The sequence below is a fragment of the Alosa sapidissima genome, chromosome 22 (assembly GCF_018492685.1).
Source record: "Alosa sapidissima isolate fAloSap1 chromosome 22, fAloSap1.pri, whole genome shotgun sequence".
Lineage (NCBI taxonomy): Eukaryota > Metazoa > Chordata > Actinopteri > Clupeiformes > Clupeidae > Alosa > Alosa sapidissima.
In genome coordinates this window covers 25986883-26014024 of record NC_055978.1, presented here as the reverse complement: position 1 = coordinate 26014024, position 27142 = coordinate 25986883, and the positions used below count along the sequence as shown (strand labels likewise).

At 40.7% G+C, this 27142-nt stretch overlaps 2 protein-coding genes and 1 long non-coding RNA gene across 4 annotated transcripts in view; all 3 read right to left on the bottom strand.

Annotated features, from left to right (window-relative positions):
- The window catches only part of LOC121697803 (angiopoietin-related protein 7-like), a 55213-nt gene that overhangs the window by 19669 nt on the left and 8402 nt on the right, over nucleotides 1-27142 (bottom strand). The window contains exons 5-10 of the mRNA XM_042079530.1: nucleotides 17706-17783; nucleotides 17570-17597; nucleotides 17365-17456; nucleotides 7312-7389; nucleotides 7176-7203; nucleotides 6972-7063 (exon numbers count right to left, since the gene is read on the bottom strand). Of these exons, the coding sequence (XP_041935464.1) occupies nucleotides 6972-7063; nucleotides 7176-7203; nucleotides 7312-7389; nucleotides 17365-17456; nucleotides 17570-17597; nucleotides 17706-17783 (396 nt within the window). The remainder of the gene's footprint in view (nucleotides 1-6971; nucleotides 7064-7175; nucleotides 7204-7311; nucleotides 7390-17364; nucleotides 17457-17569; nucleotides 17598-17705; nucleotides 17784-27142) is intronic.
- Nucleotides 3106-5611, bottom strand: LOC121697804 (angiopoietin-related protein 5-like). Of its 2 annotated transcripts, none has more exons than XM_042079531.1 (6): nucleotides 5505-5611; nucleotides 5369-5396; nucleotides 5159-5256; nucleotides 4791-4908; nucleotides 4042-4227; nucleotides 3106-3808 (listed from the first exon to the last, which is right to left on the bottom strand). In XM_042079531.1, exons 1-6 carry the CDS (start codon nucleotides 5580-5582, stop codon nucleotides 3507-3509), a joined length of 810 nt encoding a protein of 269 aa, XP_041935465.1. In that variant the 5' UTR covers nucleotides 5583-5611; the 3' UTR covers nucleotides 3106-3506. The 2 variants fall into 2 exon arrangements, with proteins under 2 accessions (XP_041935465.1, XP_041935467.1); XM_042079533.1 differs by having other exon boundaries at nucleotides 5165-5256.
- Nucleotides 21481-22755, bottom strand: LOC121697806. The gene is made up of 2 exons (XR_006026555.1): nucleotides 22474-22755; nucleotides 21481-22429 (listed from the first exon to the last, which is right to left on the bottom strand). It is a non-coding gene; the product is annotated as an uncharacterized LOC121697806 (long non-coding RNA).

Genomic DNA, 27142 nt, shown 5'->3' with positions numbered 1-27142 from the left:
GCGAGTCATTCGTAGGGAAGATGACTGATGTCCATATGTGGGACTATGTCATCTCTGCTTGTCAGGTCAAACGGTTTGCTAACAAGTTGGAAAGCCCTTAATTTCACCATCATTGGCGATGTTCATCAGCAAGCCATCAGCGAGGCTTAATTTGTGCCAGAGCAAGCCAGAACCTTCCTGAAACTCCCAGATCTGGACCGGCACCTATTTCTTTCGCTCCGCCACTTCTTTAATTAAAGACCTGTAGCATTAAACAAATAATATTTCATATTTCATATTTAAATATTATATATTTAATATTCTGTCACTCATTTCTCACTAAGGTTTATTGTATATCGCTTGTTTGCCTATGTTTGATGCATTTAAACTAGCAAAAGTAAAAATATAATGCTATGGTTTATGTAGGTATGGATGGCTTTCTGTAAGAAATATATACAGTATAATATAGAAATATATTTAAATCTTTGCATGTAACAGGGCCGACTATGCCCACTAGACCCCTTAGATCGCAAGAGAGACTTTTACTGGTCGAAGCCACTGATAAAACCATGTGTGGGGAAGCTGCTTTTAGTTATTATGCATTCAGATTGTGGAACCAACTGCCTAACCACAGCAAAAGTGCCCTGACAACCAACAACTTCAAGACCAGATTTAATTATTGCATTTACTTAGCTGATCTTCTGTATTTTTATACATTTTTATTGAAATGTATTTTATCTTTTTTGCTTTTATTTATTTATGTTTGTTTTTCCATTGTATACCTATGTTTTTATACCTTTGTTTATTACATTACATTACATTACATTACATTACATTTGGCTGACGCTTTTTTAACCAAAGCGATTAACAACATGGTAAACAGTAAGTTTTAGAACAATTCTCACAATTTTAGGACAGTTTACAAAAACATTAGAGTACAGTAAGAATAAGTGCGTTGGTGAGTGCTGTTTTTAAAACGGCTGGTGAGTGCTAGGATCAGTAAGACTTGTTTTAAGTGTTGCTATGAGAGTAGATGTTCTCTAAAGAGCTGGGTCTTCAGGAGTTTTTTGAAAGTGGAAAAGGATGTCCCTGCCCTTGTAGGAACTGGCAGTGTGTTCCACCATCGAGGAACAACAGATGAGAAAAGTTTGGATTGGCTTGAGTGTACCGGTGGTAGAGCTAGACGTCGTTCGTCAGAGGAGCGCAGCGGTCTGGAGGTAGTGTAAGTCTGTATGAGGGCATTCAAGTAGGTGGGAGCAGAACCGGAGACTACTTTGTAGGCAAGCATTAGAGACTTGAATTTGATGCGGGCCGCCATAGGTAGCCAGTGTAGCTGGATGAGCAGCGGGGTAACATGTGCCCTTTTGGGTTGGTTGTAGACCAGGCGCGCCGCCGCGTTCTGGATCATCTGAAGTGGTTTCACTGCGCAGGCTGGGAGACCTGTCAGGAGGGCATTGCAGTAGTCGAGTCGTGAGATGACTATTGCCTGAACCAGAAGTTAGGTAGCATCTTGAGTCAAGTAAGTCCTGATTTTCCGTATGTTGTAGAGTGCGAAACGGCATGACCGGGCGACTGAGGCAACATGATCTGAGAAGTTTAGTTGGTTGTCGAGAACAACTCCTAGATTTCTTGCAGTCCTGGTCGGTGAAACAGACAGGGAGTCAAATTTGATGTTGATGTCGTGGTGTATGGTAGGTTTAGCTGGGATGACCAGCAGTTCAGTCTTTGAGAGGTTCAGCTGGAGGTGGTGTGCCTTCATCCATGTAGCTATGTCTGAAAGGCAATCCGAGATCCGTGCTGAAACCAGGGGGTCGTCAGGTGGAAAGGACAGATAGAGCTGTGTGTCGTCTGCATAGTAGTGGTATGAGAAGCCGTGCGAACGAATAATCTGTCCCAAGGAGGTGGTGTAGATAGCAAAGAGGAGGGGGCCCAGGACTGAGCCCTGGGGGACCCCTGTGGTGAGATGGTGAGGTGCAGATAGCTGACCAAGCCATGATACGTTAAACGAGCGTCCTGTGAGGTAGGATTCAAACCAGGAGAGAGCAGAACCGGAGATTCCCATGTCAGCGAGTATAGAGAGAAGGATACGGTGATTAACCGTGTCAAAGGCAGCCGATAAATCAAGCAGAATGAGTACTGATGACCGAGCGGTCGCCCTGGCTTCTTTTAAGGCTTCTGTTACAGACAGCAGAGCCGTTTCGGTAGAGTGGCCGCTTTTGAACCCAGACTGATTTGGATCCAGAAGGTTGTTCTGTGAAAGGAAGTCAGAGACCTGTTTGGAGACTGCTCGTTCAATGCCTTTGGATAGGAAAGGCAGTAGTGAGACAGGGCGGTAGTTCTCGACTTGAGCAGGGTTGAGAGAAGCTTTCTTAAGTAACGGTGTTACCCGGGGCATTTTGAACGCTGTTGGAAATGTGCCGGAGGTTAGCGAGGAATTGATCACATGTGTGATCGCTGGAGCGATGGTTTATCTATTTATTTAAATGCATTTTACCTTACTGTACTTCTATTACTTTAAGTTTTCTTTTTAAATGTTGCTTTTATTTTATCTTCCATTCTTATTTCTTTCTATCTTACTTAATTCATTACATCTACCTTATTCATGTTTTTAGTTGTTTTACTTCATTCATATATTTGATTATTTCTTATTCATTTTTTTAAATCATTTTACAACTTTTATTATATTTTGAATATTGTGATTTGCTGATGCTTGCTGAGTTCAACTGATGATGTAAAGAACATTGAACTGCCTTGGTAAGAAATGTGCTATATACTGTAAATAAAACTGCCTTGCCTAAATTGAGAGAGAGAGAGAGCGAGAGAGCGAGAGGTGAATGCTCAGGTTAGGCAGTGCACGCAACGTCACAGGACCTAACAGCATCAACTGGCCCACTGAAGCCTGGTCTCTATCAAATAGCCGTCCATTCCATCAATCAATGAATCAAATCTTTATTTCAGACACCAAAAGGGTCCATAGCATTTAGGAAATGTATAAATATATTAGGCATACATAAATCAGAACAAAAAAAAGTAAAAGGTGTTTTGTGTGATCATGCCAAAGACTACATCCATAATGACCCAGAGACACAAGGAACAGGAGGCGCAAACAGAAGTAGCACACAGAGATTGACGTTTAATGAAACTTTATTTATACTTAATATACACTTTATTCCTACATAATATGCACTCAATATATACTCCCACAAAAAAGATCCAGAATGGTCGGCCAGGTCTGTGGCGGCCCATTTTATGCACAGTATGTTGGGCCACTCCACAGGGTATAGACATGTGTGTGTGATTATGTTTACTCACTCTTCTAAAATATCAATAGCCTGATCACATCAGTCACCTCAACTAGATATACTGCAAAGCTGTGCATGATGCGACTGCCGCCGTATAAAGTGAGAGAACTAAGAACACAATTTTCACTCAATGAAATTACTGGAGCAAGCACAGAAATCTTACTGGACCAGAAGCCTGAGTGTCTCAGATTAAACCCTCTGAGTGTCACACTGGATGAGGTGTCCTCACACAGACTTCACCATCATTCGAGTGGCTTGTAGGGAGTATGGGGCCGGGCCTTTCCACGTGCGCCAGTGCACCCCTGACGCCCAGCCTACGTTGTCCCCCGCTGGGTGCCAGTCTCCGTGGAGGTTGGCTGAGCCACAACGGCTGAACCACCAGCCGCCCCCACCCTCTGATGAGCTACATTCGCGCTCAGCGATGTCTCCAAAGATGCACGGGGAGCAGCCGTCATTGTCTCGGTCCTTTGTGCTGAATCCAAAGCCATTCTGGTCAATACCACTGTATGCTCCGCGTATAGCATCACCTGGTCAGTATGAGGATTACATAGGCGATCAGGAACAATATCAACATCACTTCAGAGGTTTCAGGTAATGCTAGCCACTCTATTTTGTTGTGTGGGTATAGCCGCTAGTTTTTGACTTGAATTATTTTTCAGCAAAAATAAAAAAAATAAAATAAATTAGCTTTGTTAATATTCAAAGACATTAAAAAGTTGCGAACATAATCTCATCTAAATTTGCAGTCATATTTCCATACCTGCAGTGCCTTTATAAGTTCCGACACTCAGTTTGTAGGCCGCCGCCTCATCGCCAATTCTGAAATCTCTGTACTCTGCAAAAGCTGATCCCCCCTCAAAGTCCCACAGGCCTACTCTGAGGATGGACTTCTGATCATTGCTCCTGGTAAGAGCCCACACTTTGGCCAGGCCCAACCAGTGATCCTCTGAAACGAGAGCCAGTTACAGTTATGTGAATGCTAGTACTGTACTTCATGGCACTGGGATCCACTGATCTTCATCTTAGCACAGCTGGAGTCATCTCTTGCAAATGTGTTAACACTCTTTTTCGAACCACTTAACATAGCTTTCAAAGACTCCAAACTGTGTGAACAAATGGGAAAGATTTATTCACAGCTAACAGATATTGCTTGAAAGTCTTTTACACAATTCTTCAATCAGCAATCACTCCTCATTCATAAAAGATACCACCTTTGCGTTGCTATTGCACTAAAGTGACTTAGTACGCATACTGAACAACTTACAGGCTTTTGCAGGCAATCCACTTAATTATGCTGTCTGTACGGATTGTTCTGAGAAATACACTTATAGTGCAAATATTAAGGATGATTAATGCACCTTGAGAAAAGCGTAAAGGTTTCTTTGATGGGTATACTGATCATATATACGGTATATCTGGTGGTAGTGATGCTGTAGATCAAAAGGATGCTTATAGAACATGACAAATTAATTAATAAATGAAGGCAACAGAGCGGTCCCAGGGCCTTACTTTCGAGGTATCCAAAGCCATGTTTGTACTCTGCCCAGTTTCTTTGGAAGGATACTTTCCCCCCTGTACGTCTCTGGAACACTGTCCAGCCCCCATCGGCCAGCATCTCACAGTACACCTGCGTAAGGGTCAAACAAAAGGTACGTTCACTGTCAGAAAAAAGTGACAGTTGAGGTTCTCTAAGGTTCAACATTTGCCAATGTATTCCACAGGGGTCACAATTGAATGCTTCTCAATTATACATGTACATAGCTGATGTAAAAAAAGAAAAAGAACTCTGCATCAATTTGATGACGTATTTTATGGAACAGTTTAAGAACAGTGTCTGGCTGCATATAAATCATTGAAAGAATTGGAAACATTTTCACCAGTACATTGAAAGGTACTGGAACTCCTTTCGGCTGTATAATGTAAATTCCACTTTGAGCATTAGGACTGGAATCTTTGATGGCTGTACAGTCTTGGCCTGAAAGTCATGAGTGGAGAAGATCATAATCTAAACTTTTTCAGGATTTACAGCAAATTGTTAATTTGGAACTTTTTATTGCTCACGATACACAGACTCAGTGTTGCAATACCTTGAGACGTTAATGTGGGTTTTTGCACCTGGAAGTTGATTAAATAGAATTAAAATGAGCTATAATGTAAAAAATTAACCGATGAAGTTAAAACTGAAGTCATTCTCTGGCCAGCATGTCTTTAGGATAGCCTTACCTTATGCTGATGGGTCTGGTCAGTAAGGGTGCAGCAGAGAAGCAGCAGTCCAGCTATTGTTGACAGTTTTCTTTCCATCTGATTGCAAAAGAGAATTAGTTCACATCTAAACTGGGAAAATCATAAACTACCAATCCCAATCCAGTCATTCAACATTAAAGAAACTAAATTGGGTTTTTATGAAAAATAATATTTCATATTTTCTGCATTCCCTTTTAAAGATTTGGGAGATGATATGTGCGTTTACATGATTCAGTTTTCATATATGTCAATTGATCTGACTACATCCAACTGAGAAAAGACAGTCCAGGACACATACTATTCCACACACATCACAACAACCAGCACTTCTCTCACATTTAACAAGACACTCTGCTTGCCATTACACTAACATTTAAGCAGCTGATGAGAGAGAACTGCAGAATGAACTTGATTGTGGAATAACCTGAAATGAGCAGGTTCTCTGACACAGCTGTTGTCAGAAACATGTTGCACAGAAAAAGAAACACTTAATCAGCATATTGCATATTTTTACAATATAAACCATGTTAACTTTACACAGTTGAAAATAGGTTTTTACACTGGTTGACAGCAGGGCTTGAAAACGAAATTATTTTTCAAACGTTCCGTTCCGAACGGTTCAGATAGGCCTATGTTTAACGTTTTCGTCCTTGCATGCGTTCCGCCACCAACATATCGGTCCTGAACCGGTTCGGAACGCAAAATATCGTTCGTTCTTAAAGTTCCGGCAGTGTTTGGCGGGCCTATCAAGTCTATTTTTGTGGACTTTACCTTAGAATAGACGTAGGCTACTCATTATTTCCCCTTGATTTAGCCTATACCGTAGCTATGGCCAAAAATAATAAATCACAGGCGGCATCCAAAAACATTCAGATGGGCTATCCATCCCATAGCCTACAGACTTACTGTAGGCCTAACCTATGCCTATAAATAATTTCTTATCAAAAATATTTCTGGATACGTGCTAAACTCCTTACCTGGTTGTAGCCTTTTGGAGTTTAATCCATATGGAGATCTTCAAAGGCTTGCGCTATAATTCCAACCCTGTTTATAAACGAACCTGTCTGTTGCTGACAAGGCCTAACTCTTCTAGACTACATAGAATAGGCTATAATTGCGCAAACATTTCCAATCCCGACTTTAAAACGACACGGCGTGGACAGGCAAAATAGGCTATTACGCATAGGCTACAAACAATTTCCAAATCCGTTTCAGTAGCCTACGCCAGTGTTTCTCAAACTTTCACAGACCAAGGACCACTTAACCATTAGAGAAAACCTCACGGACCACATAGCTAATAGACACAATAGGCCTACTCACTGAACCCACCTTGCTTATTGTCTTTGCACCTTGCTTATTGTGTCAGAGGATTCATATGATTTAAATTGGCATAGCTTACATAGGCAGTATTGCATAACTTTGGATTTACAACATTTTCACCAGTACCTTGAAAGGTTTATGAACTCCTTTCGGCTGTATAATGTAAATTCCACTTTGAGCATTAGGACTGGAATCTTTGATGGCTGTACAGTCTTGGCCTGAAAGTCATGAGTGGAGAAGATATAATCTAAACTTTTTTCAGGATTTACAGCAAATTGTTAATTTGGAACTTTTTATTGCTGACGATACACAGACTCAGTGTTGCAATACCTTGAGACGTTAATGTGGGTTTTTGTACCTGGAAGTTGATTAAATAGAATTAAAATGAGCTATAATGTAAAAAATTAACCGATGAAGTTAAAACTGAAGTCATTCTCTGGCCAGCATGTCTTTAGGATAGCCTTACCGTATGCTGATGGGTCTGGTCAGTAAGGGTGCAGCAGAGAAGCAGCAGTCCAGCTATTGCTGACAGCTTTCTTTCCATCTGATTGCAAAAGAGAATTAGTTCACATCTAAACTGGGGAAATCATAAACTACCAATCCCAATCCAGTCATTCAACATTAAAGAAACTAAATTGGGTTTTTATGAAAAATAATATTTTTCATATTTTCTGCATTCCCTTTTAAAGATTTGGGAGATGATATGTGCGTTTACATGATTCAGTCTTCATATAGGTCAATTGATCTGACTACATCCAACTGAGAAAAGACAGTTGTGAAGGCGTGGACAGGCAAAATAGGCTATTACGCATAGGCTACAAACAATTTCCAAATCAGTTTCAGTAGCCTACGCCAGTGTTTCTCAAACTTTTACAGACCAAGGACCACTTATCCATTAGAAAAAACCTCACGGACCACATAGCTAATAGACACAATAGGCCTACTCACTGAACCCACCTTGCTTATTGTCTTTGCACCTTGCTTATTGTGTCAGAGGATTCATATGATTTAAATTGGCATAGCTTACATAGGCAGTATTGCAGAACTTTGGATTTACATACAAGTTGGTTCAATATTGCAAACAACGCATCTATATTATTTTTTACAACAGCTCGCGGACCACTTGGGATAGCTTGCGGACCACCAGTGGTCCCCGGACCACACTTTGAGAAACATGGCCTACGCTACGAGCTGGCCTAAGATCCAAAGTGGCAGACGGATAGGTTACACTACAACAGCAAGAAAAAAATATACCCATTTGGACCAAAGGTCCATTTATTCGTTTTTTGTTTTTATTTCAAACTGCAGAAATCAAATTATTAAGCTGTTATATAGAGAACGAAAAAAAAAAACCCGTTATTAACCGGTTTTGTGGATTTCAGAATAACGTTTCTGTTCCGGAACAGTTGAAGACCATTTTGTTTTCGTTTCCGTTTCCGCTCCTCGTAAAATTCCGTACAATTCCGTTCGTTTTCGTTCCTTGAACCGGTTCGGAGCCCTGGTTGACAGTAGGTTGTTACTTGACTAGTCAATGTGATCACAGGCCTAGGTTTATAAAGGCTTTGCTAAATGCTAGTGTAAAATACACAACCTGAATCTACTCACAGTTTCTTGTTTCAAAGTTCCAAAGTGTGTTCACTATTGCACAGGCAGTTCAAATCCCAGCCTTTTATAGTGCCCAACCCCAGACGTTCTCCAGTTCCATTAGAATTCAAAGTATGTCCTCACTATGAAATGACTCAAATGCTGGGAACTAAACGAATGTGCTTACCATGTGAAGTTATGCTTGTTCAAAGGTTAAAACTGATTCCTGCTGTTCAGTAAATTACTCTTTTTCTCCTTATCTCTCCTGAGTGGTTAGCAGTGCTGTTCTTTCAGGCCTGACTTCACAAACACTCAGAGCAAAAGCAAACACACATACACACATTTTGCACACCTGTGAAATGAGGGTGGAACTTAAGACGTCATCCAATACAAGAGAGCCTTTCAACTGCTACGGGGCTCTCCAATCAGACTAATTACACCCCACTATTCAAAGTGTGAGTATAAGTACAGTGATTGAATTGTCAATTAGAGTTAAAAAGTAACAAGGAACCTGTATCTTAGTGGATAGATTTACAATTGCTAACATAGTGAAATCAGAAAAAGCACTGTTCAAATATCAACTGAAAAACCAGGTAGTGACTTGCATTTGTTGTTTAATTCAGTAAGCAACTAACAGTCATGAAACACCTACACTGATAGTATTAAGATGAGACAGGACACACCTCCTATTAAGCCACAGCTGTGTGTTGATGGCCTACCTAGACAAACAGTAAGGCACTTAGGATACAGTCTGAAAGCTCACTACTGTATACTGCTGCGGTCACACACTATGCATCCTGTTAAAAACAAACAAACAAAAAACCCTGAAGTTATATAATACAGAGCCCCTAAACGTCCAGTTAAAATAAAATAAATAAATATAAAACAACTGATATATTGTGAGGTCAGTTTACTTAAACATGCACACAGAGATCATAAATTGTGTGCAGAATACAGTTTCTATAACTTACTCGTGGGCACATTAAAGTAAATTGTGTGTGCATTAGAAGAATCATTTTCAGCGTACTAAAATGTGGGCACATTATTAAATTGAGCTCACAATGATACATAGAGTGCTCATCTAAAGTAAATTGTATGCACATTACGTTGTGAACTCAATTCACTAAATGGGCACAGATGATAATAAATTATGCACACATTGTAATGAATTCAGAAAATTTGGCTAATCCACATAGTGGATGTCCCCTATAATCAATAAATCATGTCAAACATTGTTAAAGCACAATCAGGTCAAACATTTTAAAATGGCAGAAGGCAATCACTTTTCCCTGTGTATTCCCCCTAACAGCAAGCTACAGAAAATATTGAGCCTTTTATCCAGTTCTTAGGGTTTGATTGTGTTGGGTTTGGTAATGGCTATTGTGTGTGTTTTCACAATGACTCACTTCTGCCTTTATGATCAAGGGGATTATGTGTAGACCATAGTTGCACAAGTTGGTCTTTTATGCTGTAATAGTTTCTGAGTTGCTCAGTTTGTTCAATTTACTCTGTTTCTTCTCTGCTACGTAGCGCTGTGTGACATGTCAAAGATTTAACTAATATTGGAATCACTGTGTGGCACCACAGTTAACTACAATGAATGACTGATGTCACACAATAACCCAGTTGTCCAAAGTGGTGCCTCTGTATCCATTGCAGGAGACATAAGCATAATCCCATAATAAAACAGTGGCACCAACAAGTATATGTATTTATGTCAAAACAGAAGCAGACAGAAAATATATGAATATATGGTGTATTTGCATTCAGCATTACAGATTTACATAATGAACAAGTCTCTAGTCCAGAAATCAGTAAGCTTTCTTCAACTTCATTAGTATGAGCATTATTTAAGGCTGTTATTTAGGTCCATACATATTTAAGCTTAACATAAAAAGGTATGTTTTATAGACGTTCCTTGTCATGACAGATGTAGTACTGCAGGCATGATTCAAGTACTATAGTGACCTAGATGTAAACAGTATAATGACACATACCGAAAACTGAGGAGCTGACGACGTTGTAAAGTACAGCAATACAAGAGCTAGGAACTTCAGAAAATCAGTAATTCTGATATTGCATGCTGTACCTAGATGATTATGTTTTTGTGTGCGTGTATATAAAAGCTTAAAATCAGAAACACCCTTGTCCATCATGTTCAGACCTGTCACTGTCGACTGGTGGTCTGAGCAGTCATTTTCAACCACAGAAATGCCGAATTTTGTGTACACAAGCAAGAGCACAAAGTTGTATGGTATGTGCACACAGTGGACAGTCACAGGAAATGACCCGTCCACATCACAGTTGTCATCAAACGTATTACAATTCAAATCAAATATTTGGATACAAAGTGCCAGTACACACTTTAAAGTATTCACAGCAATAACAAATTTGACATCTCTGCTTCAGATGCACAGTGTCTATGCATAATGTGATTACAAGGGTTTCCTGCCAGTTGCCTCTCCTCCCATGATAACCGCAGACTGACTGGAAGAAGGGAAAAGAAAAAAAGAGATGTTTATGATATAAACTCTCTTTATTCTTGCTGTTGATAGACTCCCGTCAAGGGAACAATTCAGTCAAACCATCTATTTCCTAGGGCCCATGGCATATTCACATAGTAACAACTTCCTCAAATGCCTTGACTGAATTCAACCACCAGTGTCAGCCTCAACATACAGTACGTGACCTTGGTGACTAGCACAAGTAGGCTGATTCTGGATCCGAATTGACCGGGATACAGTCTACAACCTCAGCACCTTCTCCGCAATCAGCTGGGGTTGGGGAGAGCCTATGAGGATCATGTAACGCAGACCTCCCTCGCCCAAGAGGGCGGCTTGCTGTCATAGGGGAGGCAACGTGCCACTGAGTCTGGATCCTTCCCGTTACGCTCCACTTCGGCTCCACCTGGTCCGCCAACACCACACGTCCCTTGATGAGCTTGCCCAAGCCAGCCAGGATGTTCCACACCAGGCTGTGCGGAGTAAGGCCTCTCAAGAAGCTTCAGAACCCGCTGAACCTACAAGCACCAAATTGTACATATCTTGTTTAAAAAGTCAGAAAAAGACGAAGTCTGGTCTCAGTTCTATTTTTAAATCATTTTACGACTTTTATTATATTTTGAATATTGTGATTTGCTGATGCTTGCTGAGTTCAACTGATGATGTAAAGAACATTGCACTGCCTTGGTAAGAAATGTGCTATATACTGTAAATAAAACTGCCTTGCCTAAATCGAGAGAGAGAGAGAGAGAGAGAGAGAGAGAACATGGCTGGGTTAGCCTGGCTCATGGAGAGCATCATCTCCAACTCACTGCACACAGAATGCCGGACAGGGGAGAGGTGGAGAATGACAAAGGATAAGATGAAGTATACAGTGATCTTGTGTCTGAAGTGGTGAGCAGCTGTGTGCATAATGGCAAAGCTACTTCATTTCCATAACCTAGACCATTGGTTCCCAAAGACTAGGTCGCGACCCACGGGTGGGCCGCAGGAGATTTTATTTGGGTCGACAGCACAATTTATGTTGTGTAATAGGCCTAGCTTATACCATTTCATATTTAAATATTATATATTTAATATTCTGTCACTCATTTCTCACTAAGGTTTATTGTATATCGCTTGTTTGCCTATGTTTGATGCATTTAAACTAGCAAAAGTAAAAATATAATGCTATGGTTTATGTAGGTATTGAAGAATGCTATTAAAATTGTCTCCTTTTCCAAATGGAGACACAGTTGACCGAGTAGATTCCAGTGTAGTTAAGAGCAGGTAAACTTTGAGGCTGGCTTGCGAAAGAATAGTTCTTTATTCTGGATGTAACAACAGAGTTCTGGTAAGCCTGTTGTACGCACAGCACAGCACAATGTTGCAAGGTGAAGCCAAGGTAAGAAACTGAAGCAAAGATCTGGGAAACTCCTGGCTAATTATAATACCAGAATATACATTCACGTCTGGGGTCAAATTGGAGGGGTGAAACAGACAGTGATATAGCCTTATTGAATTAAGACGTCTTGTGGGGGAACAATTAGTTAGGTACACTATTTGCTATTGTAAGGTGACATCATTCTGTCTGCTTACAATAAACATCCTGTCCTCGCAGTTTCTGCAGTATTAAACAAAGAACCAAAAGAATGACATACAGAAAACCACTAAAATCTAACAGTATGGATGGCTTTCTCTAAGAAATATATACAGTATAATATAGAAATATATTTAAATCTTTGCATGTAACAGGGCCGACTATGCCCACTAGACCCCTTAGATCGCAAGAGAGACTTTTACTGGTCGAAGCCACTGATAAAACCATGTGTGGGGAAGCTGCTTTTAGTTATTATGCATTCAGATTGTGGAACCAACTGCCTAACCACAGCAAAAGTGCCCTGACAACCAACAACTTCAAGACCAGATTTAATTATTGCATTTACTTAGCTAATCTTCTGTATTTTTATACATTTTTATTGAAATGTATTTTATCTTTTTTGCTTTTATTTATTTATGTTTGTTTTTCCATTGTATACCTATGTTTTTATACCTTTGTTTATTACATTACATTACATTACATTACATTACATTTGGCTGACGCTTTTTTAACCAAAGCGACTAACAACATGGTAAACAGTAAGTTTTAGAACAATTCTCACAATTTTAGGACAGTTTACAAAAACATTAGAGTACAGTAAGAATAAGTGCGTTGGTGAGTGCTGTTTTTAAAACGGCTGGTGAGTGCTAGGATCAGTAAGACTTGTTGTAAGTGTTGCTATGAGAGTAGATGTTCTCTAAAGAGCTGGGTCTTCAGGAGTTTTTTGAAAGTGGAAAAGGATGTCCCTGCCCTTGTAGGAACTGGCAGTGTGTTCCACCATCGAGGAACAACAGATGAGAAAAGTTTGGATTGGCTTGAGTGTACCGGTGGTAGAGCTAGACGTCGTTCGTCAGAGGAGCGCAGCAGTCTGGAGGTAGTGTAAGTCTGTATGAGGGCATTCAAGTAGGTGGGAGCAGAACCGGAGACTACTTTGTAGGCAAGCATTAGAGACTTGAATTTGATGCGGGCCACCATAGGTAGCCAGTGTAGCTGGATGAGCAGCGGGGTAACATGTGCCCTTTTGGGTTGGTTGTAGACCAGGCGCGCCGCCGCGTTCTGGATCATCTGAAGTGGTTTCACTGCGCAGGCTGGGAGACCTGTCAGGAGAGCATTGCAGTAGTCGAGTCGTGAGATGACTATTGCCTGAACCAGAAGTTAGGTAGCATCTTGAGTCAAGTAAGTCCTGATTTTCCGTATGTTGTAGAGTGCGAAACGGCATGACCGGGCGACTGAGGCAACATGATCTGAGAAGTTTAGTTGGTTGTCGAGAACAACTCCTAGATTTCTTGCAGTCCTGGTCGGTGAAACAGACAGGGAGTCAAATTTGATGTTGATGTCGTGGTGTATGGTAGGTTTAGCTGGGATGACCAGCAGTTCAGTCTTTGAGAGGTTCAGCTGGAGGTGGTGTGCCTTCATCCATGTAGCTATGTCTGAAAGGCAATCCGAGATCCGTGCTGAAACCAGGGGGTCGTCAGGTGGAAAGGACAGATAGAGCTGTGTGTCGTCTGCATAGTAGTGGTATGAGAAGCCGTGCGAACGGATAATCTGTCCCAAGGAGGTGGTGTAGATAGCAAAGAGGAGGGGGCCCAGGACTGAGCCCTGGGGGACCCCTGTGGTGAGATGGTGAGGTGCAGATAGCTGACCAAGCCATGATACGTTAAACGAGCGTCCTGTGAGGTAGGATTCAAACCAGGAGAGAGCAGAACCGGAGATTCCCATGTCAGCGAGTATAGAGAGAAGGATACGGTGATTAACCGTGTCAAAGGCAGCCGATAAATCAAGCAGAATGAGTACTGATGACCGAGCGGTCGCCCTGGCTTCTTTTAAGGCTTCTGTTACAGACAGCAGAGCCGTTTCGGTAGAGTGGCCGCTTTTGAACCCAGACTGATTTGGATCCAGAAGGTTGTTCTGTGAAAGGAAGTCAGAGACCTGTTTGGAGACTGCTCGTTCAATGCCTTTGGATAGGAAAGGCAGTAGTGAGACAGGGCGGTAGTTCTCGACTTGAGCAGGGTTGAGAGAAGCTTTCTTAAGTAACGGTGTTACCCGGGGCATTTTGAACGCTGTTGGAAATGTGCCGGAGGTTAGCGAGGAATTGATCACATGTGTGATCGCTGGAGCGATGGTTTATCTATTTATTTAAATGCATTTTACCTTACTGTACTTCTATTACTTTAAGTTTTCTTTTTAAATGTTGCTTTTATTTTATCTTCCATTCTTATTTCTTTCTATCTTAATTCATTACATCTACCTTATTCATGTTTTTAGTTGTTTTACTTCATTCATATATTTGATTATTTCTTATTCATTTTTTTAAATCATTTTACAACTTTTATTATATTTTGAATATTGTGATTTGCTGATGCTTGCTGAGTTCAACTGATGATGTAAAGAACATTGAACTGCCTTGGTAAGAAATGTGCTATATACTGTAAATAAAACTGCCTTGCCTAAATTGAGAGAGAGAGAGAGCGAGAGAGCGAGAGCGAGAGCGAGAGAGAGAGAGAGAGGTGAATGCTCAGGTTAGGCAGTGCACGCAACGTCACAGGACCTAACAGCATCAACTGGCCCACTGAAGCCTGGTCTCTATCAAATAGCCGTCCATTCCATCAATCAATGAATCAAATCTTTATTTCAGACACCAAAAGGGTCCATAGCATTTAGGAAATGTATAAATATATTAGGCATACATAAATCAGAACAAAAAAAAGTAAAAGGTGTTTTGTGTGATCATGCCAAAGACTACATCCATAATGACCCAGAGGCACAAGGAACAGGAGGCGCAAACAGAAGTGGCACACAGAGATTGACGTTTAATGAAACTTTATTTATACTTAATATACACTTTATTCCTACATAATATGCACTCAATATATACTCCCACAAAAAAGATCCAGAATGGTCGGCCAGGTCTGTGGCGGCCCATTTTATGCACAGTATGTTGGGCCACTCCACAGGGTATAGACATGTGTGTGTGATTATGTTTACTCACTCTTCTAAAATATCAATAGCCTGATCACATCAGTCACCTCAACTAGATATACTGCAAAGCTGTGCATGATGCGACTGCCGCCGTATAAAGTGAGAGAACTAAGAACACAATTTTCACTCAATGAAATTACTGGAGCAAGCACAGAAATCTTACTGGACCAGAAGCCTGAGTCTCAGATTAAACCCTCTGAGTGTCACACTGGATGAGGTGTCCTCACACAGACTTCACCATCATTCGAGTGGCTTGTAGGGAGTATGGGGCCGGGCCTTTCCACGTGCGCCAGTGCACCCCTGACGCCCAGCCTATGTTGTCCCCCGCTGGGTGCCAGTCTCCGTGGAGGTTGGCTGAGCCACAACGGCTGAACCACCAGCCGCCCCCACCCTCTGATGAGCTACATTCGCGCTCAGCGATGTCTCCAAAGATGCACGGGGAGCAGCCGTCATTGTCTCGGTCCTTTGTGCTGAATCCAAAGCCATTCTGGTCAATACCACTGTATGCTCCGCGTATAGCATCACCTGGTCAGTATGAGGATTACATAGGCGATCAGGAACAATATCAACATCACTTCAGAGGTTTCAGGTAATGCTAGCCACTCTATTTTGTTGTGTGGGTATAGCCGCTAGTTTTTGACTTGAATTATTTTTCAGCAAAAATAAAAAAAATAAATTAGCTTTGTTAATATTCACAGACATTAAAAAGTTGCGAACATAATCTCATCTAAATTTGCAGTCATATTTCCATACCTGCAGTGCCTTTATAAGTTCCGACACTCAGTTTGTAGGCCGCCGCCTCATCGCCAATTCTGAAATCTCTGTACTCTGCAAAAGCTGATCCCCCCTCAAAGTCCCACAGGCCTACTCTGAGGATGGACTTCTGATCATTGCTCCTGGTAAGAGCCCACACTTTGGCCAGGCCCAACCAGTGATCCTCTGAAACGAGAGCCAGTTACAGTTATGTGAATGCTAGTACTGTACTTCATGGCACTGGGATCCACTGATCTTCATCTTAGCACAGCTGGAGTCATCTCTTGCAAATGTGTTAACACTCTTTTTCGAACCACTTAACATAGCTTTCAAAGACTCCAAACTGTGTGAACAAATGGGAAAGATTTATTCACAGCTAACAGATATTGCTTGAAAGTCTTTTACACAATTCTTCAATCAGCAATCACTCCTCATTCATAAAAGATACCACCTTTGCGTTGCTATTGCACTAAAGTGACTTAGTACGCATACTGAACAACTTACAGGCTTTTGCAGGCAATCCACTTAATTATGCTGTCTGTACGGATTGTTCTGAGAAATACACTTATAGTGCAAATATTAAGGATGATTAATGCACCTTGAGAAAAGCGTAAAGGTTTCTTTGATGGGTATACTGATCATATATACGGTATATCTGGTGGTAGTGATGCTGTAGATCAAAAGGATGCTTATAGAACATGACAAATTAATTAATAAATGAAGGCAACAGAGCGGTCCCAGGGCCTTACTTTTGAGGTATCCAAAGCCATGTTTGTACTCTGCCCAGTTTCTTTGGAAGGATACTTTCCCCCTTGTACGTCTCTGGAATACTGTCCAGCCCCCATCGGTCAGCATCTCACAGTACACCTGCGTAAGGGTCAAACAAAAGGTACGTACACTGTCAGAAAAAAAGTGACAGTTGAGGTTCTCTAAGGTTCAACATTTGCCAATGTATTCCACAGGGGTCACAATTGAATGCTTCTCAATTATACATGTACATAGCTGATGTAAAAAAAGAAAAAGAACTCTGCATCAATTTGATGACGTATTTTATGGAACAGTTTAAGAACAGTGTCTGGCTGCATATAATCATTGAAAGAATTGGAAACATTTTCACCAGTACCTTGAAAGGTTTATGAACTCCTTTCGGCTGTATAATGTAAATTCCACTTTGAGCATTAGGACTGGAATCTTTGATGGCTGTACAGTCTTGGCCTGAAAGTCATGAGTGGAGAAGATCATAATCTAAACTTTTTTCAGGATTTACAGCAAATTGTTAATTTGGAACTTTTTATTGCTCACGATACACAGACTCAGTGTTGCAATACCTTGAGACGTTAATGTGGGTTTTTGCACCTGGAAGTTGATTAAATAGAATTAAAATGAGCTATAATGTAAAAAATTAACCGATGAAGTTAAAACTGAAGTCATTCTCTGGCCAGCATGTCTTTAGGATAGCCTTACCTTATGCTGATGGGTCTGGTCAGTAAGGGTGCAGCAGAGAAGCAGCAGTCCAGCTATTGCTGACAGCTTTCTTTCCATCTGATTGCAAAAGAGAATTAGTTCACATCTAAACTGGGGAAATCAAACTACCAATCCCAATCCAGTCATTCAACATTAAAGAAACTAAATTGGGTTTTTATGAAAAATAATATTTTTCATATTTTCTGCATTCCCTTTTAAAGATTTGGGAGATGATATGTGCGTTTACATGATTCAGTTCATATATGTCAATTGATCTGACTACATCCAACTGAGAAAAGACAGTCCAGGACACATACTATTCCACACACATCACAACAACCAGCACTTCTCTCACATTTAGCAAGACACTCTGCTTGCCATTACACTAACATTTAAGCAGCTGATGAGAGAGAACTGCAGAATGAACTTGATTGTGGAATAACCTGAAATGAGCAGGTTCTCTGACACAGCTGTTGTCAGAAACATGTTGCACAGAAAAAGAAACACTTAATCAGCATATTTTTACAATATAAACCATGTTAACTTTACACAGTTGAAAATAGGTTTTTACACTAGTTGACAGCAGGGCTTGAAAACGAAATTATTTTTCAAACGTTCCGTTCCGAACGGTTCAGATAGGCCTATGTTTAACGTTTTCGTTCTTGCATGCGTTCCGCCACCAACATATCGGTCCTGAACCGGTTCGGAACGCAAAATATCGTTCGTTCTTAAAGTTCCGGCAGTGTTTGGCGGGCCTATCAAGTCTATTTTTGTGGACTTTACCTTAGAATAGACGTAGGCTACTCATTATTTCCCCTTGATTTAGCCTATACCGTAGCTATGGCCAAAAATAATAAAATCACAGGCGGCATCCAAAAACATTCAGATGGGCTATCCATCCCATAGCCTACAGACTTACTGTAGGCCTAACCTATGCCTATAAATAATTTCTTATCAAAAATATTTCTGGGTACGTGCTAAACTCCTTACCTGGTTGTAGCCTTTTGGAGTTTTATCGATATGGAGATCTTCAAAGGCTTGCGCTATAATTCCAACCCTGTTTATAAACGAACCTGTCTGTTGCTGACAAGGCCTAACTCTTCTAGACTACATAGAATAGGCTATAATTGCGCAAACATTTCCAATCCCGACTTTAAAACGACACGGCGTGGACAGGCAAAATAGGCTATTACGCATAGGCTACAAACAATTTCCAAATCAGTTTCAGTAGCCTACGCCAGTGTTTCTCAAACTTTTACAGACCAAGGACCACTTATCCATTAGAAAAAACCTCACGGACCACATAGCTAATAGACACAATAGGCCTACTCACTGAACCCACCTTGCTTATTGTCTTTGCACCTTGCTTATTGTGTCAGAGGATTCATATGATTTAAATTGGCATAGCTTACATAGGCAGTATTGCAGAACTTTGGATTTACATACAAGTTGGTTCAATATTGCAAACAACGCATCTATATTATTTTTTACAACAGCTCGCGGACCAGTTGGGATAGCTTGCGGACCACACTTTCAGAAACACTGGCCTAAGCTACGAGCTGGCCTAAGATCCGAAGTGGCAGACGGATAGGTTACACTACAACAGCAAGACAAAATATACCCATTTGGACCAAAGGTCCATTTATTCGTTTTTTTTAATTTTTTATTTCAAACTACAGAAATCAAATTATTAAGCTGTTATATAGAGAACGAAAAAAAAAACCGTTATTAACCGGTTTTGTGGATTTCAGAATAACGTTTCTATTCCGGAACAGTTGAAGACCATTTTGTTTTCGTTTCCGTTTCCGCTCCTCGTAAAATTCCGTTCGTTTTCGATTTTCGTTTTCGTTCCTTGAACCGGTTCGGAGCCCTGGTTGACAGTAGGTTGTTACTTGACTAGTCAATGTGACCACAGGCCTATGTTAATAAAGGCTTTGCTAAATGCTAGTGTAAAATACACAATCTGAATCTACTCACAGTTTCTTGTTTCAAAAGTTCCAAAGTGTGTTCACTATTGCACAGGCAGTTCAAAGCCCAGCCTTTTATAGTGCCCAACCCCAGACGTTCTCCAGTTCCATTAGAATTCAAAGTATGTCCTCACTATGAAATGACTCAAATGCTGGGAACTAAACGAATGTGCTTACCATGTGAAGTTATGCTTGTTCAAAGGTTAAAACTGATTCCTGCTGTTCAGTAAATTACTCTTTTTCTCCTTATCTCTCCTGAGTGGTTAGCAGTGGTGTTCTTTCAGGCCTGACTTCACAAACACTCAGAGCAAAAGCAAACACACATACACACATTTTGCACACCTGTGAAATGAGGGTGGAGCTTAGACGTCATCCAATACAAGAGAGCCTTTCAACTGCTATGGGGCTCTCCAATCAGACTAATTACACCCCACTGTTCAAAGTGTGAGTATAAGTACAGTGATTGTGTTTTTCTGAACTATGAAAAACATAATGTGTCCTGTATTGAGCTGGATATTAAAATAGAAAAGTTACATTTTGCCATGTACTGTCAATTAGAGTTAAAAAGTAACAAGGAACCTGTATCTTAGTGGATAGATTTACAATTGCTAACATAGTGAAATCAGAAAAAGCACTGTTCAAATATCAACTGAAAAACCAGGTAGTGACTTGCATTTGTTGTTTAATTCAGTAAGCAACTAACAGTCATGAAACACCTGCACTGATAGTATTAAGATGAGACAGGACACACCTCCTATTAAGCCACAGCTGTGTGTTGATGGCCTACCTAGACAAACAGTAAGGCACTTAGGATACAGTCTGAAAGCTCACTACTGTATACTGCTGCGGTCACACACTATGCATCCTGTTAAAAACAAACAAACAAAAAACCCTGAAGTTATATAATACAGAGCCCCTAAACGTCCAGTTAAAATAAAATAAATAAATATAAAACAACTGATATATTGTGAGGTCAGTTTACTTAAACATGCACACAGAGATCATAAATTGTGTGCAGAATACAGTTTCTATAACTTACTCGTGGGCACATTAAAGTAAATTGTGTGTGCATTAGAAGAATCATTTTCAGCGTACTAAAATGTGGGCACATTATTAAATTGAGCTCACAATGATACATAGAGTGCTCATCTAAAGTAAATTGTATGCACATTACGTTGTGAACTCAATTCACTAAATGGGCACAGATGATAATAAATTATGCACACATTGTAATGAATTCAGAAAATTTGGCTAATCCACATAGTAGATGTCCCCTATAATCAATAAATCATGTCAAACATTGTTAAAGCACAATCAGGTCAAACATTTTAAAATGGCAGAAGGCAATCACTTTTCCCTGTGTATTCCCCCTAACAGCAAGCTACAGAAAATATTGAGCCTTTTATCCAGTTCTTAGGGTTTGATTGTGTTGGGTTTGGTAATGGCTATTGTGTGTGTTTTCACAATGACTCACTTCTGCCTTTATGATCAAGGGGATTATGTGTAGACCATAGTTGCACAAGTTGGTCTTTTATGCTGTAATAGTTTCTGAGTTGCTCAGTTTGTTCAATTTACTCTGTTTCTTCTCTGCTACGTAGCGCTGTGTGACATGTCAAAGATTTAACTAATATTGGAATCACTGTGTGGCACCACAGTTAACTACAATGAATGACTGATGTCACACAATAACCCAGTTGTCCAAAGTGGTGCCTCTGTATCCATTGCAGGAGACATAAGCATAATCCCATAATAAAACAGTGGCACCAACAAGTATATGTATTTATGTCAAAACAGAAGCAGACAGAAAATATATGAATATATGGTGTATTTGCATTCAGCATTACAGATTTACATAATGAACAAGTCTCTAGTCCAGAAATCAGTGAGCTTTCTTCAACTTCATTAGTATGAGCATTATTTAAGGTTGTTATTTAGGTCCATACATATTTAAGCTTAACATAAAAAGGTATGTTTTATAGACGTTCCTTGTCATGACAGATGTAGTACTGCAGGCATGATTCAAGTACTATAGTGACCTAGATGTAAACAGTATAATGACACATACCGAAAACTGAGGAGCTGACGACGTTGTAAAGTACAGCAATACAAGAGCTAGGAACTTCAGAAAATCAGTAATTCTGATATTGCATGCTGTACCTAGATGATTATGTTTTTGTGTGCGTGTATATAAAAGCTTAAAATCAGAAACACCCTTGTCCATCATGTTCAGACCTGTCACTGTCGACTGGTGGTCTGAGCAGTCATTTTCAACCACAGAAATGCCGAATTTTGTGTACACAAGCAAGAGCACAAAGTTGTATGGTATGTGCACACAGTGGACAGTCACAGGAAATGACCCGTCCACATCACAGTTGTCATCAAACGTATTACAATTCAAATCAAATATTTGGATACAAAGTGCCAGTACACACTTTAAAGTATTCACAGCAATAACAAATTTGACATCTCTGCTTCAGATACACAGTCTCTATGCATAATGTGATTACAAGGGTTTCCTGCCAGTTGCCTCTCCTCCCATGATAACCGCAGACTGACTGGAAGAAGGGAAAAGAAAAAAAGAGATGTTTATGATATAAACTCTCTTTATTCTTGCTGTTGATAGACTCCCGCCAAGGGAAAAATTCAGTCAAACCATCTATTTCCTAGGGCCCATGGCATATTCACATAGTAACAACTTCCTCAAATGCCTTGACTGAATTCAACCACCAGTGTCAGCCTCAACATACAGTACGTGACCTTGGTGACTAGCACAAGTAGGCTGATTCTGGATCCGAATTGACCGGGATACAGTCTACAACCTCAGCACCTTCTCCGCAATCAGCTGGGGTTGGGGAGAGCCTATGAGGATCATGTAACGCAGACCTCCCTCGCCCAAGAGGGCGGCTTGCTGTCATAGGGGAGGCAACGTGCCACTGAGTCTGGATCCTTCCCGTTACGCTCCACTTCGGCTCCACCTGGTCCGCCAACACCACACGTCCCTTGATGAGCTTGCCCAAGCCAGCCAGGATGTTCCACACCAGGCTGTGCGGAGTAAGGCCTCTCAAGAAGCTTCAGAACCCGCTGAACCTACAAGCACCAAATTGTACATATCTTGTTTAAAAAGTCAGAAAAAGACGAAGTCTGGTCTCAGTTCTATTTTTAAATCATTTTACGACTTTTATTATATTTTGAATATTGTGATTTGCTGATGCTTGCTGAGTTCAACTGATGATGTAAAGAACATTGCACTGCCTTGGTAAGAAATGTGCTATATACTGTAAATAAAACTGCCTTGCCTAAATCGAGAGAGAGAGAGAGAGAGAGAGAGAGAGAGAGAGAGAGAGAGAGAGAGAGACATGGCTGGATTAGCCTGGCTCATGGAGAGCATCATCTCCAACTCACTGCACACAGAATGCCGGACAGGGGAGAGGTGGAGAATGACAAAGGATAAGATGAAGTATACAGTGATCTTGTGTCTGAAGTGGTGAGCAGCTGTGTGCATAATGGCAAAGCTACTTCATTTCCATAACCTAGACCATTGGTTCCCAAAGATTAGGTCGCGACCCACGGGTGGGCCGCAGGAGATTTTATTTGGGTCGACAGCACAATTTATGTTGTGTAATAGGCCTAGCTTATACCATTTCATATTTAAATATTATATATTTAATATTCTGTCACTCATTTCTCACTAAGGTTTATTGTATATCGCTTGTTTGCCTATGTTTGATGCATTTAAACTAGCAAAAGTAAAAATATAATGCTATGGTTTATGTAGGTATTGAAGAATGCTATTAAAATTGTCTCCTTTTCCAAATGGCACAGCACAATGTTGCAAGGTGAAGCCAAGGTAAGAAACTGAAGCAAAGATCTGGGAAACTCCTGGCTAATTATAATACCAGAATATACATTCACGTCTGGGGTCAAATTGGAGGGGGGAAACAGACAGTGATATAGCCTTATTGAATTAAGACGTCTTGTGGGGGAACAATTAGTTAGGTACACCATTTGCTATTGTAAGGTGACATCATTCTGTCTGCTTACAATAAACATCCTGTCCTCGCAGTTTCTGCAGTATTAAACAAAGAACCAAAAGAATGACATACAGAAAACCACTAAAATCTAACAATCCCCCCGTCTGATCTTAAATCAACTACATATATGATCACAATAAAGGCAAATACAAACAAATCTAATAAAACTTAAGATTGTTAACAATCAAACATTTCCTGTAGTGTAGTGGTCAAGAAAAAAACAAAAAATGTTTCTTAAATCGTAAACAATCAAATCATTCCTATAGTGTAGTGGTCAAGAAAATCTCTCAAAAGTAAGAGTCTAAAACTCTAAAAATGTTTATAATCGCCAAACGATAAAACAATTCAAGCAAAACTTAGATTGTTATCAATCAAACCTTTCCTTTAGTGTAGTGGTCAAGTAAATCAGAATCTCAAATGTACGAAGCTACAAAATACCAAAAATGTTTCTATAGTGTAATGTCTTTTACAATTAGGATGCCAAGTTCCTGAACTCATTGGTAGGTGCGAAAAACCTATTTGTAAAACAACCTCTGATTTTATCAATTGCAGAGGGGAAAAAAACAAATGAGGTAAAAATTCACCTACTACCCTGCGAATTGCAGCGGCACTTGCATTCCACAAGCCAGAGGGGCAACTTGCATCCTTTCTACTCATATGCTTACTGAGTTTTCAGTTATCACCTTAATGTCAGTCAGCTAATTCTAACTGGGGCTATGTGTGGTGTTCTTGTAGTCAGGTAACTGATATTCAAATCCTGAAAATTGCATAAATGGACAGAGTAGGAACCAAGGTTGTCATTAAAATCTGAATGATTCCCAATAAACAACACTCTTGTGTCGGAATTTCACATGTGCTACCCTTATCCGCCAGTATAATGTCCAGAGCCATTTTGTTCTGTAAGGCTACTTTGTGAATGGCATATAATTCTTCATTAATTGCGGATAGGGCTTCTATAGTATCATTGGCAATCTTATCCATAACAGAAGGTAACTCTGTATCCGTTAAGAAATGTTGGGTCGGAGCGGCATAACAACTCCCTTCCCTGTTTAAGGGCAAACATGGGTATGCATGTTTCCCGCAAACAAATATAGTCCCATTCATGCCCATCTTGACATCCAACATCTGGTTGTGGTCCGGCAGTGGGAGGACGTCTGATATGAAAACCATCAGTCAGGATCACGGTTGTCATCCACTCTGTGCATCCTGGGGTCACTCCCATGTCGCTATGATCACTGCTGGTGTCGTCGTCAAACGGCTGTTTGGGGGTTGTGGTCACGGACAGTAGTTTCTGAAATGACAAACAAAAAACAGCGGCAGTATACTAATGCTCACAGAAAATTGGAAAAATGCATGCAAATTAAGTTGAAAACAAGAATCTATCAAATTATAAAAGGGTCATATCATTTCATCAAATAGCCTAAGGTTCAGCATCATGTAATTTCTAGGACAGGACTCAAGGTTTAGCCATGGTCGTCTGAGACTGCATCAGTTGCTAACAACGTGTGGAATGGCCCTTCCCAATTAGCTTCAAAGACTACACTGAGTGGGTCGTTAATCATCGCCCAATGGCCAGGTAGGGAGTGTCCCCCGTCAAGATGCTTGTGACACTCCATTGTCAACTGATGGCCTGCTGTTTTGAATGTTTCAGCCAATTCAGAACAATATGCACTCAAAGCATCTGATCCCAAATGTACAATCGCAGTACACAAAACAAGTGCAGACATACGTTTTCCAGTCACGACTTCAGGCGGGCCAAGCCCTGTCTCTTTGTTGTTGGTAGGACTCATACTGCACACGACCGGTGGCAATGGCACAAACCAAGGAAAACCTTCCTGGTGGCCTTTATCATAACTTTCCTTCAAAAAATGATTCATTCTCTCAACTCCTGTAAAGGATTGTGGGTAATGAAAACCATGGGATGGCCATTGGGTGCCCAGCACCCTGCCAACCTCTGCACAAACAGCTGCAGTAAAACTCAGGCTATCCATTTTAGGCAGCGTCTGACATGCTTGCCCAATCCACATTTTAGCAGGCTCAACAGAAGTGGTCACATGTTGTATCTTGTTAAAGATCATTTCCTCATCTTCAACATCACAAACAGATTGGATGTGGTTTGTAACCGGCAGAATTTGTTCATTTAAACAAGTTGGCATCGGCTCAGATTGCGCACATTGGGCACTCCTTATTTCATCCTGAGTCTTCTCCACCTTTAGCGACTTCTTCTCTGCTAAAGCAGATATTTCAGCCTTAAGCTCAGACAATTCTCTCTTGAGCGCATCAACCCTTTCTGCCGCCTCCTTCTTCTCGGCAGCCTCGCGCCTAAGCATGGCTTGATTCAAGATGACTAAAGACAATGTCAGCTTATTTCTATCGGATAGACGTTGCATTTTCCCCCATGCTCGCTGCAAATCGGCCATAGGCCACAAATTATCATCATCATTCACAATGCCATATTTCATTTCAATCCTATTTTCGGTCTCCTCCATCCTGAGATGACCGTTCAAAAAATCTCTCACCGTTGTAACCATTTCATCTTCACTAACTTGGGGCGGTGCCATCCCACCTTTCTCAGTTGTAGGGATCTGGCTGGCACAGGCCCTGTTCCTTTTACTGAACATTGTGTTAGTAATGTTAGATGTTAAAATGAAAATCTAGATATCCAACAAGATGTTACTGGTAGGCTACGTAGCCTACTTCAAGCATCACTGCTTACCCTTGAGATGTTAACATTAAAACAAATTGTGCTTCCCAACTTGTGACGCGTATAACAGAAATTACATTTCACACTTCAAACTGAGCTGCATTCTCGGCCAGTCTGAAAACTGCGCTTGATTCCCTCAAGCAATTCAAAACGCTGTGCCCTGATCAATAATCTCCTGTCTGATTAGTGCTGTAAAGCGCACGCAGGTTGCAGCCCAGCGAGAAATATTATCCGGCACATGAAAGACTCCGCCAAAAGTACTATGTGGATACAACAGTAACTACAAAACTCTATCATAGAATGAACATTCCTAATGATAGCCTCTAACTTAGCGACCGCTATAGTTAGCCCGTGCACAATTAAATTTCTCCTGTCTTGCTGCGTACAATATGCCCGTCCAGCCTCGGCTAACGCCACACCAAATCCATTCAGGATAAGACTTGTACGCAGTCTTACAGCCCAGCGTAAAATATTAACAAGCACATAAAAACCGTGCACTATCAAATTTCTCCTGCCTCGCAGCGAAACAATATGCCTGCCTAGCCTCAGCTATGCACCACACCAAATCCAGTAATTCTTTGTTACAGCCTCACACCCTGCACCATAGAACTACAGAATAAGATTTGAAACGCTGTCTTACAGCACAGCGGGAAATACTAACAAGCACATAAAACAGTAGCTACAAACTCTAACTTAGCCCTAAGCTACAGTTAGCCTCTAATTTAGTCAGTCACC